General features: G+C 40.9%; 1 protein-coding gene across 2 annotated transcripts; it reads right to left on the reverse strand.

The window, feature by feature from the left end:
• Positions 1 to 914: 914 nt before the first annotated feature.
• vamp1a (vesicle associated membrane protein 1a) lies at positions 915 to 9,091 on the reverse strand. 2 transcript variants are annotated; one of them, XM_004569726.5, is made up of 5 exons: positions 8,922 to 9,088; positions 6,541 to 6,670; positions 6,310 to 6,468; positions 2,827 to 2,878; positions 915 to 2,335 (listed from the first exon to the last, which is right to left on the reverse strand). In XM_004569726.5, coding segments are annotated over exons 1-5 (360 nt in total). In that variant the 5' UTR covers positions 8,924 to 9,088; the 3' UTR covers positions 915 to 2,318. The 2 variants fall into 2 exon arrangements, with proteins under 2 accessions (XP_004569783.1, XP_023009804.1); XM_023154036.2 differs by lacking the exon at positions 915 to 2,335 and having other exon boundaries at positions 2,819 to 2,878; positions 8,922 to 9,091.
• Positions 9,092 to 12,909: the final 3,818 nt, after the last annotated feature.

Raw genomic sequence — 12,909 nt, forward strand, 5'->3', positions numbered from 1 at the left:
CTCCAGGTACTTGACGGCAAGCCACTGGCCGCATTGTTGGCTGTACCTGTTCAACTCCTCATTAACACAAATATCAAATTAAATGGCTGCCATGTTATTGGTTGGTGCATTCGGGCATGTACGCGTGGGGAAGAGAGGTGAATGTGGAATGGCGTGAGATGGGCTGTTCTGATTATTTTTAAAGAAATTGCTGATCTGCTTTGGAGAGGCTACGTGGGTAAATCAGAGTCCAAAATGGAGAAAATGTCCAGAGTGCAGCAGAGTACTTGTTGATGTCAGAGGAGCTGGCCTGTTCAAGCTGACAGGAATGCAACAGTGACCTCAAATGACCACCAGATACAACCGAGTGCAGCCTGGAAACAAATGCACGCATGCATCTCTCCCATCAGGAAACGAGTCACAGCCCAAAGACTGAAGAAAAGCAGTCCTCAGGTACGTCTCTGTCCACACGTCATCAAACTGGTTTCTCATGACTGAGTTCACTGTACTCGAGGCCTCCACCGTGTGACGCCATCGTATTCATATGGACCAAAACCTCAGGAGTGTATCCAGTACCTTTGTACCACGAAGAGCCGAAGCAGCACTGAAGGAGGGTTGAATCCAGTACGAGTAAGGTGTGACCACGAAAGTATATTTATCAGGTAACTGTATTTTAAACTCCTTTAAATGTCACCAAGTCCTCAATGACCCACGCGGTGTTCGTATTTTTAGTTTGGTTTAATGTTTCTCACTGTATGAGACTTCACCTGAAAGGCAAAATCTTCTGCTCTATTAAAATGTGCCTGCTCAGGTGGGCGACTGCTGCACATTCAACGTGGACTCATTTAAAACACAAGCCCTTTAAAACCTATAGTTTGTATTTAGGCTGAAGAATATTAAAGATGCCAAACAAACAAGGGCACAAAGACGCTGTGTGTGTGTAGCAAACATGACTTTATTAGAAAGTCCAGGCTGTTCTCTCTGAGCGTGTCAAAGAAGTACAGAAGAAACACTGACGATGATGATGATGAGCGACTCCCACCTTCCACCATTCGGTCTAAGATGGACTAATATATTTCAAAGGTTAAATAATCACTTCAGCCTCAAAGCTCCTTCACACACAGGGGACCGATCCAGGCTGAACAAAGAAACATGTTGAACATTCAAACCACAGATAACAAAACTCAGGCTGGTTCACAACACGATGAAACAAATGCAGGACAGCCGGACGGAGCTGGGCACGCGAGCAGGTGGGTTAATCACGCAGGAAGTCAGATTTCTGCTCAGTAATGGTCTGCACCGAGAGAAGAGCCAAGCAGGAATCTGTAAACCCAGGTTTAACACAGAAAGAGCAGCTGTGCTTAAATGTTTCAAGCTCGAGTAGGAAACCTGATTTCAGTGTCACTCATGAGGATTCGTGGCGTGAGCGTTAGGATGAAGAGCGAGAAAGTCAGAATTGGTCGATTTAGGCAACAAACTGTTCTGAGAGGTGAGCAGGTTCATCATAGTCGGGCTTCCTCTGCTGCTGGATCATCGAAACCTCAAAGCCTGACAGAGACGATGGGTTTCAAGCCTGATAACAAAGTTCGATGCAGGCTTTCGTCTTTACAAAGCTGTAACTTTACAGAAAAGATGAATATCTCTAATTTCCCTTCCTGCTGATCTGGCGATCCAGTGTCACTCCTGCCTTTATTAAGATTTCCATGACTGACGATGAGAATCCTAAAGGCTGCATTATGTGAACTGAATTATCGTACGTTTAAATTTACTTGGATAGATGATTTTATATTTAAAGCACAAAGCCTAACTTTGTAGAGATTTTTAGTATAACACGGAAACCTCATTTTATTTCAAGATTAGTCTGCAATGCTGCTCCTTTCCTTTGTATTTAAGGAACTCAAACAGCTCTTTTGGATGCTGCTCACATCCCTCTGGGTCACTCAGAAGCCCTCTGAAGAGAAGCCAGCTGACTATTCGACTTCAGCTCTTACTGGTGTCCAGTAAACCTCACACTGCTTCCTGTCCATGAATCTTGCATGCACTGAGCTGCAGAAAAAACAGGCGCAGCAGGAGGTTTTTTCTTTTTGTTTCAGTGTTTAAAGGACAAACCTGGGTCAACAGATTTTACACCTGCAGTAAACCCAACCCGGTAACAAAGTCAGGAAACCGGCCTCATGCAGAGGCACAATAAGGAGGTAGTGGAGCACATTATGTGAGCATGCATGGAGGCTTTGGAGGAAGGCATCGCTGGGGTGGAGGAGCACTGAGGAGAGGCTGGATTTGGCGTTCGGTGGTGCAGACTCGTCCTGTGACTTGTTCGTCCATCCCTGAAGAGCAGCTCAGTAGAAGAAATACACTGAGGACAGCAAACACAGATATTTGTCTCTGAGTGATATTTAAAAGTAAAAAGAAGCTTTTATAACCCTTAGAGTGCAACAGACTGTAAAATCCTCCTAGGACGTCTCCTGGTGCAGCTCTGGATCATCTTCTGCTTGTCTGCTTTTTTTAGGCTGCTCTGATTGCTCTGTACTTTCAAACATCAACTTCTGCATCAAACTGCTCTGATTTTACACGAGGATCTGCAGCTCTGAGTGCAGACAGCAGTCAGTGATGGGTGCAGCTACCGGCTCTGAAAGTAAAGTAAAGTAAAATTTGCTAGCCTTTGAAAAACCTAATCGGCAGAGTGTGTCTGCAAACTTTCCTTAAAATGGGTTTTAATGTTTCTGCAGAAGAAGCAGAACAGGGCTTCCAGGAAGCTGAACCTCCATACTGAAAATGCTCCACAGGTGCACATAAGGAGGCCAAGAAACCACATGCAAAAATAAGAGAAGGCTTTATTTTACTCACAGAAAATGACGCCAACAAATATAACACCTACAATGGCCATGATGATCATCATCTGGAAGAAAGACAAAACAAACAGAGCCATCAGAAACAAAAGATGAACTTAAGAAGATGAAACAGCCGTTTAATTCCACCGAGACAATAAATCACTCCATCGTCTGCTGCTTATCAGCCTCCAACCCCCTCCTCCAGCTCCTCAGAGGGGATACTGAGGTGTTCCCGGGTCAGCAGAGACATCATCTCTCCAGCTTGTCTTCAGTCTGCTCGGGGTCTCTTCTAACCCAGACATGTGTCCACCAAACCTGGCTTGTTTGTTGAGAAGCGCTGGCTCCTGTTTGAGCGCTTTCCGGAGCACTGTGGTCCTAGCTAGAAATAATCTTTCACTTTAATTTTAAGTAGAAACAGTGCACAAGTAGAAGTTACAATTAATTATAGCCTCAGTTTATTTACCTGCAAATATACATTTTAAGGTCCTTAATATACATTACTGTGTTTAAAATAGGTATAAACCTTCTCATATTACGTTTCAGCTTTCAACAAAATGTGAAGAAACCACAGCAATGACTTCATGTGAACATCTGTGGACTGTGCTGAAGAGAAATCAGCTCAATTTCAACTGGCCAAACACCGCCCCCTGGTGGTGAAGGTCATTATTAAAATTTGCAGAAGGTAATTGCAAAAGAGAGCGATTATTCTTTTACTTATTCTCGGTCATGTATTCAGTCTCAGCGGTACAAACAATCCCAGTAAGCCTAAAGTGTTGTTTCAGCTCTTGATCTGATGGTCTTCATATGATAATCTGAGACACACAGTTGTTGCTGTGTTGCTGTTCAAACCTTTAGTTTAAAGGGAGCAGTCAATCAGGAGAACGATGGTGTAAGCTGAGGGTGGCCTTAAACGCTCTTTTTTGTAATTATTCCCCCAAATTTGTTGAATTAGTTCAGTGAGAACTGGATTTTACAGCTGGGCGATGATCTGTCTGTAGCTGCGAGGTGGTCCCATATGTTTCTTCCTTTCTTCTCAAAGTCTGAATTTTCTTTCTATTTCTGTATAACAAGATGGACTAATTGCATTTCCCTTGATGCTAAACAAGCTGTTTCTGCACTCTTGTGTGAGTCTGAGATAGAGATTCATATAACTTTGATAATACTGAGTCATTCTTTGTTGAGCTAGTGCTTGTTTCTCTTTGAAATGTGTGGTTTCATTTTAAAAGGTACTTTTTTAAAGTTAACTTTGGACTAAGAAGTTCACCGCCAGGGGGCAGCATTTATAGATTTTAGATGTGCACTGCTGTTCTTTTAACTTTGGACTTTTCTTTGTCACCCATGTCCTTTCCCAGGCTGTCGTTTGAAATAGAATGCATTTTTTAATTATTTCCATCATTAAATAAAGACATTGTCCTTGTGGCACTGCCTGTCCATACTTCAACTTCAGCTGATATCTCGTTGACTTTTTTATTTTTTAAAGCTTCAGTAAGTTTTTTGGGAGGTTTTGAACTTCTTTTAAATACAAGAAATTACAATAACTGCCATTAAAGGAAGCTTTTGAAGTTTGCAAGCAGAGGCCAAGAATAAAAATAAAAAGAGTTTAAATGAGCCGAGTAGGCGTGGCCAACTAGAAATATAAAGCAGACGACGCCCTGCAGATTTTAATATATGTCATGTTGCACAGTGTGCGTGTGTGTTGATCTAAATTCCCCATAAATAAAATCCACATGATGACATTAGAGTGAAACAGGCAGGAAATCACCTCTGATGGGGGGAGGGCGAGAGAGATTAACAAGAACAAGAGGTTTAGAGAGAGAGAGAGCGATTGGTGGTGACTGTGTGTGTTTGAAATGTGTGTGTGTATTCAGAGCTGTTCAGTGTTTACATATAAAGAAAGAAAATCTCCTAACTGTCATTGAAAAAGCTAAAAGAAAATGTTTTTGTGTGTTTTTAGAGCATTTTGTTTGGGTCTATTTTCAGCGGCGTATGAATCCACATTTGTTCTCTGCCCACTGTGAGAGCAGGAGTGTGTTTATGGTGACAGTGTGGGTCATTAAAGCAGAATAAAATGCATCACATATGATTGTTCGGATGTATCCATGTACAAACGTGTGTGTGTGTGTGTGTGTGTGTGTGTGTGTGTGTGTGTGTGTGTGTTGGATAGGAGGAGTTACGTCACACATCACAGCTGGCTTTTTAATCCCTGACTGTCACTCTAATCCAGATTGAGATTTTCCTCTTCCTCTCTCTGATTTGCTGTCAGTCAAACAGTCTCTCCTCCTCTCCTCTAATGTAATCCTCTTCCTCCTCAGGCTATCCAGCGATTGGACGGTCTGAACTGTACAGAGGGGAGGCGGGGCTTGATGGACTGACGCTGAGATAAAAAAAGACCTGGCATCTGAGGCTGGATGGATGAAGAGGAGATGCTGTGAGGTAGTGATGGATAAGTTAAATGCACTTAATCGGTACATTAAACTGAAACTGTTCGTGCAGCTTCATTTCTACCTGTTATGATCACAGATTAACATGAAAACAACACATTGATTATGTAAAGATAATTTCAAAGTTTTCTGAAATCTTTTCCACAACAAGGGATGTAACCTGTTTAAACACCTGTTACCACAAATATCTAATCGGCAGCAGCTGAATGCATTGAAGCATGTAGACGTGTAAAATGATCCACAGGGATTTTCCTGCACAAGCATCTCTAGAGTTTAAGAATGACATGAAACAGAGAATATCCAGCGAGCAGTAATGGTTGCTGATGATGTCATAAATCAGGGGAGCATTGCCAGACTGCTTTGAGCTGATAGCAAGCCAGCGGTAACTTAATAACTGCTCATTCCAACTAAAGTATGCAGAAGAGCATCTCTCCACCACAGCCTGTCTGACCATAGTCGCTGACCATGCCAATCCTTTTATGGCCACAGTACATCCATATTCTGCTTCCAGCAAGATAGCACACCTCATGCCACGAACTAAAATGATCTCAAGCTGATTTCTTGAACATGACAGTGAGCTCAGTGTATTTGAACAGCCTCCGCAGTCACCGGATCTCAATCCAACAGAGCACCTTGGGGACCAGGAGATTTGCATCATAGATGTGCAGCTGACAAATCTGCAGCGCTTGCGTGAAAATGTGGAGCTAAATCTCTGAGGTAAGTTTCCAGCACTTCGCTGAATAAATGCCACAAAGTATTAAAGCAGTTCTGAAAGCAAAAGGGGTCCAGCCCAGTTCTACAGGTGCACCTAATGTTCTGCAATCTTGATTTGTAACTCTATATATTTACTTCAGCTGTGTTGTGATCATTATTTCAGTAATGTTATGTTTAGAGTTTGATGCGTGAAGATCTATAAAAAAAAAAACAAAAAAACACTTTAATGGTGGTTTCTACTCAGAAATCCGAGGCCACACTGTCTGCTGCAAGAAACCAACCGGAGGGGAGGATGTGGGGTGATGGGAAGGAAACGTGGAAAAATCTCCTTGTGTCACACCCACCTTGCAATTTTTCCACCAGTACTTGTTCTTGAGTTTGGCAGCGCTGCTCTCGAACTGCGAGGCTCCGGCCTGCAGGGCGTCGGCGCGGTCGTCCAGCTCCGACAGCTTCTGATCTCTCTCCAGGACTTTGTCCACATTCACACGCATGATGTCCACCACCTGAGGGATGAAAACACCCATCAGCATCTCTGATACGTTTTCCATTTGCTCGTAGTGAGCTGCAGTCCTCACCTCGTCCACCTGTGCCTGTGTCTGCTGGAGTCGTCTGTTGCTCGTCAGGTTTGGGGCCTGAGCTGGAGGACCCCCCTCACCTTCCGGGGCCCCGGGAGCTCCTGGAGTCCCTGCTGCATCTGGAGTCGACCTGCAGGGAAAATGTGAGTTTTGTAACAAGAATTCAGTCAAAAATGACTCATTTATCCCAGCAGTAGAATACAGTTAGAGGTAGGCATCTAGGCTTTGAGCGCATAACTTCAGGCTTATGTGCAATATATATAAAGATGGAGTGGTGACTAAACATCCCTGTGGCGTCCAGAGGTGGATGTATGGGTTGTGGGGGCACTGAGAGAGCAGACAGTGATGCAGGGCAACAGCAGCACTGACATGTCAGAGGGGAAAAACAGCTTGAAGGCCATTTAAAGAATGCTGCTTAAAGGCACTGCAGCTCCTTGACTTTTCAAAGCCGACTGCTGCCTTGACTTTTGAAATACTGTATATAAACAGATAGTGTGTATGTTGGTCAGATCTATAGCTAAAGGTTCTACGTGGATCTCTCTAGAAAATAACATGTTTTAGCTGCAAAAGTTTACTTAAAGCTCAAAAAGCATTTAGGAACTAAGAACTCAACAATAGGAAGGAAACTGTCATGTAGCAAAGTGTCTATGTGTATGCAAAGGCAGCAGAAGAGACTTTATTAAGAAGAAGAAGTGATTTCACCACCAACATACTTGTTGATTCCTTCTTTTTCTTTCAGTTTAACAAAAAGTAGCAGCTGGAAATACATAGGAGGAAACACGGTGCTGAATGGACCAATCAGGGTTGTTCTGTGGTGTAGAACAATGATACGAGGTGTAGTTAGAGTTCCAGAAAGGTTTCAGGTTTAAAACAGCAAAACTTTTCATTCTTGTGCAGCTCCAAATCTCAAATGTTAAATCAGCAATCAGACGCATGGCTGCACAAGAGCATGAAAGACATTCAGTTTTCTACACTGATGAAATATTTCTGACTATATAGTCTGATTTCCTTTGGTGCCGCCCCTCTAAACGCCCCTGTGTGAAGGAACTGCACATATAGTAATGATAATAATAATAATGAGATGAACTTGGTTTAAAATGGCCAAATATTTGTTTTAAGAAAGAAAAAAGAAAAACAACAGATTTAAAGGGTGTGCAGCACTCTTGATTTTCTCCTTTTTACTTTTGATCCTTGCTCATCGGCCGAGGCAGCAGTGAAGCTGTGACAGTCGAGAGCTGCAAGGTTTTCATGGAGCGCCAGCCTCGATGAGCACAGCTGATGAATGAATCAGGATCGTGATTGCAGGTTTGGGAGGAGCACAGCAGTCTTTAGTTTGGCTCAGACAATAAATACAATATAATTAATAAATATAATAAACCTTTGTGTGCTACTAATATTATGTTTTAAACTCTGAAGTAAGATCTCAGATGATTTTCACAGAGTGAAGCTTGTAATTTGTTAGACCTTAAAAGCAGGAACGCCGCCTGAATTCTAAACACAAACTCTAATTCAGTAATAGAAACATGACTCATCAAAGTTTGGCCTCCGTCCACAAAATCAGAGTCTCAGAGGATGAAACAGCCTCAGCAGCTCAGAAGAGGTAAAGGACAAATTAAAAGAATAAAAAATAAACAGTTTATACACACACACACACACACACACACACACACACACACACACACACACACACACACACACACACACACACACACACACAGTGTTACTGCCAGCAGGCTTGTTTTCCACCCGCAAAATGGAGAAAGATTAGTGCAGCAGCAGCAGCAGCAGGAGTCTGACTGACTGATGGAGATCAACATGCACTAAGTAATCACTCCCCTCCCCCCGCGGGACAAAACACACCAAAAACATTCCCACAGTGGGTTCTCTTCACTCTAAAAACTCCCAGGTGTTTGTAGCTTCGTGTGATATGTTTAAGTCTTTGTTTCTCTTTCTTTCTCTCTCTCTCTCTCTCTCTCTCTCTCTCTGTGTGTGTGTGTGTGTGTGTGTGTGTGTGTGTGTGTGTGTGTGACAGGAAATTAAAGCATCACAGCTCAGCCGATCACACTGTTTGATGATAGTTTTGTAGGTGAGTCACCCGGTGAGTCACGGTCGTACTTCTGCAGTCTCAGCACTGACATTTCCAGACAAGTTTCACTTTTGATCCATAAATTTAGAGATAAAAATTGATTTTAAAAATTAAATTAATAAGAAAAAAGGAGTTTGAATTGTGCTGTAGCTGTACCCACCACGGAATTTAATGAGGAATCTCTTTAGTCTGTTAACTACACTTTGTTTTTTGTTTTTTTAAAGCAGACATGGATTGAAAGATTTTAGAGGTTTTAAAAAGCCTGAAATAAATAAAAATGAGTCGGAGTACTCACATCTGAGCTGGAGGATGATGGAGATGATCTGACAGAGGGTGAGGCTGGACCTAAACCGAGGAGGAGGACTTCTGTTCTCTGTCTGATGTCTTCATTCACTTTTTCTCTTAAAACACGTAGAAAAACTACAACTGAAGCAGCTGCGCACAGACCGAAAAAACCTTTCGCGTCAGACACAAGTCCCGCCCCTATGCGCGCACACGCACGCATGCCCGCTTCCTCTGTCTCTCAGTTAATCCCAACACAAACCTGACATCATGGGTTACGTTTGAGCATTTGAAACATGCATTTCTGGATTTTTATTATTGTTATTATTTTAATTTGACTTTTTCAGGAGTAAATTTAAACGTCACATCATCAGCCTGCGGTCCATCAGCTCCACCGCAGCCACTCCAACAAATCCTAATTCATGTTTTTTCAGTAAAAACTCGGGACTGAACGTGACTCTGAATAACAGACTTTGTGTGGTGGCAATAAATACTATAAAATACCTGATATTTCATGTTTGATCAGGCTGGGAAGATTCTAAGAACATTTTTTCTCGTGCATAAAAAAATTATTTGTGTGTGTAAATTACAGCTTATTTCATATATTTAAAAATTTCTTTAAAAATTTCTTTCTCTTTCTCTCTTTATGTTACAATAATTATTTTTTTGTTATTTTGTGACTTTTTTCATAAGCCCACAACTTTTTCTTATGAATTTTTGACTTTGAGTTTTTTTTTTAATTAATACACGTTATTGTTATTTTTCCTGGATTTCTTCTTCTTTGTACTTTTTGAAGTTGCCACATCCTCTTCCCAGATTTTTTTTTTACCACAATTTTAGCCTTTCTCATGTTGTTTTTCCCTCATGAGTTTGTGTTGACAAAATTTAAGCATTTTGTAAATAGTTTTTCCATAACTCATTTGCATGTCACCACAGATTGGAGCGGTGTTAGGTTCCTTCTACACTGACTGAAACACAGTTATGTTCCCTTTGTACAAATATATTTGAAGAATTAAATGTTTTACAGAATTCAAGCTGTGTGCAAAACAGTAAAGTTTTCATGTCTGTGGTATGTTAGCTGAAGGTAGCGTGGGTTGTCACCTGACCAATACTGAGCAAAGTGAGGTGAAAATCAAACGCCCCTCCGTTAATCAGACGTACAGGTGGGGTAACTGTTTCCTGCTGCTTCTGTTTGGTTTGACTGCAGCGAGGTATCCGGTGTTTTCTGTCCTCGGCGTCTTTATGTGAGTATTTAAATGTCTTTTTCTGCTTTTCCTTTTACTCACACTGTGCGGCATAACTGCGCTCTTTTTCTGGATTTTCCGATTTTTTTTCCCCACATTTTTCTAAAGTCGAAAATGTTGGGTTTAGATTTTCAGGTGGCTGTTTTTTTGTCACTCTTCAGCAAAATTGCGTGATTTCTTAACTTTAAAATGGTTCATTTTTACCTTCATCTCCACTGGTTTCTGTGCTTTTCCCCCCTGGACTTTGTGCACACTGCACAGCATTGTAGTGCATAGAGTGCATAGCTATTAGAATAATTTCCACTTGATTGATTTCTTTTTTGAATGGAAAAGTTCTGCAATGGCAAACACCAAGAAAAAGAGCAAGTCATGAGTGGATCCTGCTTTTGAACTTTGGGCTTGTAAAGACAAACTGCGATGTCTCTGAAGGAGTGAAACGTCTAATCTGAATACAAAGCATTTATTTTTTAAGCGTGTGCTTCTCTATACACATTTCAGACTAACAGTACAACTGATTAGTGTTTAATTTGAATACATGTAATTTCAGCCCAGTTAATCCACTGAGATCAGACACTGAGATCAGACTTGTGTAAGCAAATTATATCAAAAGCAGTCCTCTCATCCAAAACACTTCTTCAGATCTAAAACCTGAAGGAGAAACCAGGTATTTTCTGGTGAGGTTGTGACCTTGGACATCCGCACAGCTGCTGTCATCGTGTAGATCAGGGTGTCAGGATGTGACTTTCATCTGTAAAAGGCTCTGTGGATGATGATAGCAGGTGTTGTAGCCCACCTCCTCTGTTCACTAACACGAACAGCCAGAAAAAACACCAAATGTTGCACAGCGGATAATAAAGTGACGACAAAACTTCCTCTAAATGGAAGAACAAACGGCGTGAAAGACAAAGATAACTTGGAAAAGTTTCGTACTGAGAGTCGATCAGAACAAAAGAGGAAGTTTAAAAAAATTCTCGAGCTTTTTGAATTGATGAAGTTTTTTTATATGAATATGTAAAGTTTGTTTGTGTAGAAGTTTATTAAAACAAAACCTTTCATTGATGAGTGAACAGAGTAGCTACATGGGAACAAAACCAAAGAATTATGTTTCTTCAAAGTATTTTATTCTGCTCATCTTTTCATTTCATCAAACATACATACAGCTCTGTGCACCACACACTCAAACCTGAACCCCTGACAGCTCAAACACTCCGTTCATAGGTTTTCCTACAAATGGCTTCATCCTTCAGCTCAATTATTTGCTTTTTCTTTTTCATCCGAGTCACACTTTCATTCCTGTGTTTCCTGAAATGTTTAAATTCACGTTTCTCTCTCCACAGATTCCACTTACATTCAGATAATATAGATATGAAGCACTCGGCTAACGGAGCGTCTGCACTGTTTCCTATGGTGAGTGATAGCTTTGCTTTGAACGATAGCAGTTTGTTGCTTTGTTTTCTCATCATTAAAGGAACAAAATGACTCTTTGCCCATTTCTCTCCCTGCACTGAGATCACATAAAAGAACAAAGATTTTAAATTGGATGTTTTTGATGTGCTCAGTGAAGAAAACTGGAGGTCAGGCTGTTCCTTTAATGGGTCTGTTTTTTCTCTGGTGAATATGGCCGGTTACTTAACAAGCAGACATTCAAGTAATCAAAGATGTGATGACATTTGAAGGAGTGAAAACATTCAAAGCATCAGCAAAGACAGAAGCACGCTCATATTTAAAGTCGTGATGAGGACTCTTTTCCTGCAGCATCCTGTACACGTTTGTTTCTTTTTGCTTTGAATCACATCTGGAGGCCTTTTTGCTCGACTTTTCTTACTTTACACCGATGCAGGCTTTATTGCTGAGACACTAACATTAGGTCTGATTTAGCTGAGAGCAACAGCAAGGCCACAAAAACCCACAAAAATAAAGTAAAAAATATGAATCGTTTCAGCCAAATTTACACCATGAAGCTTCCAGCAGCAGTACAACTTCAGCATTGGTATGTACATTAATTACAGTGTTTGTCCTTTACAAACTGTACACAGATAAACAAATAAACCAGAGTGACTGATCCTCATGTATGTCCCACCTAATGTGGCATCTTCATCTTTAAGACAAAATACCTCCCGATCCCAGAAAATCAAAGGCAAAAATAACATTTGTATTACACCTATTATTGCCTTGTTAATTAACAGTATTAAGAATAAATAACATAAAAAAAGGGAGTGTTACCTAAAGTGTAAGATTAAAGGGGGCCTTTTTCAATCATTTCCAGCTCTGTATTTGTTATTCTTGGGCTATGTCAGAGTAGCTCTGCATAATTCAGTTGATAATAATCCTTATTTGTCTCTTGTAGCTCCTCCCCCTATTAGCCAACCGTCTTCTGATTGGCTGCCCCTCATAAAAAGACATACAAGTTAAACTGTGAACTGTGTGATAGGCTTCTGTAGGAGATATCAGGATATCCTCTCTCTATGACATCATACAGATCCACGAGTAGAAAAAAAAAACTGTCAGTCTAAACTTTAGTCCTGCGGGGATTACGTGGACGCCCTGATTTAAAAACATGTTTCATGTGAGCATTTGTTTAGGTCCATTTTAACATTATCCTAAAAATACTGAACTAATTCCAGATAGAATCTTAACACAGACACCAAAATACGTGGAAATGTACATTTTGCCACATTATTTAACTTAAAAAATATTTCTTCAAGACTGAGGTTTAAAAATGGCATTTCCACAATAAATCAGTTTAACTGTGATTTA

This window comes from Maylandia zebra, linkage group LG22 (genome assembly GCF_041146795.1).
Source record: "Maylandia zebra isolate NMK-2024a linkage group LG22, Mzebra_GT3a, whole genome shotgun sequence".
In the NCBI taxonomy this organism is placed as follows: Eukaryota; Metazoa; Chordata; class Actinopteri; order Cichliformes; family Cichlidae; genus Maylandia; species Maylandia zebra.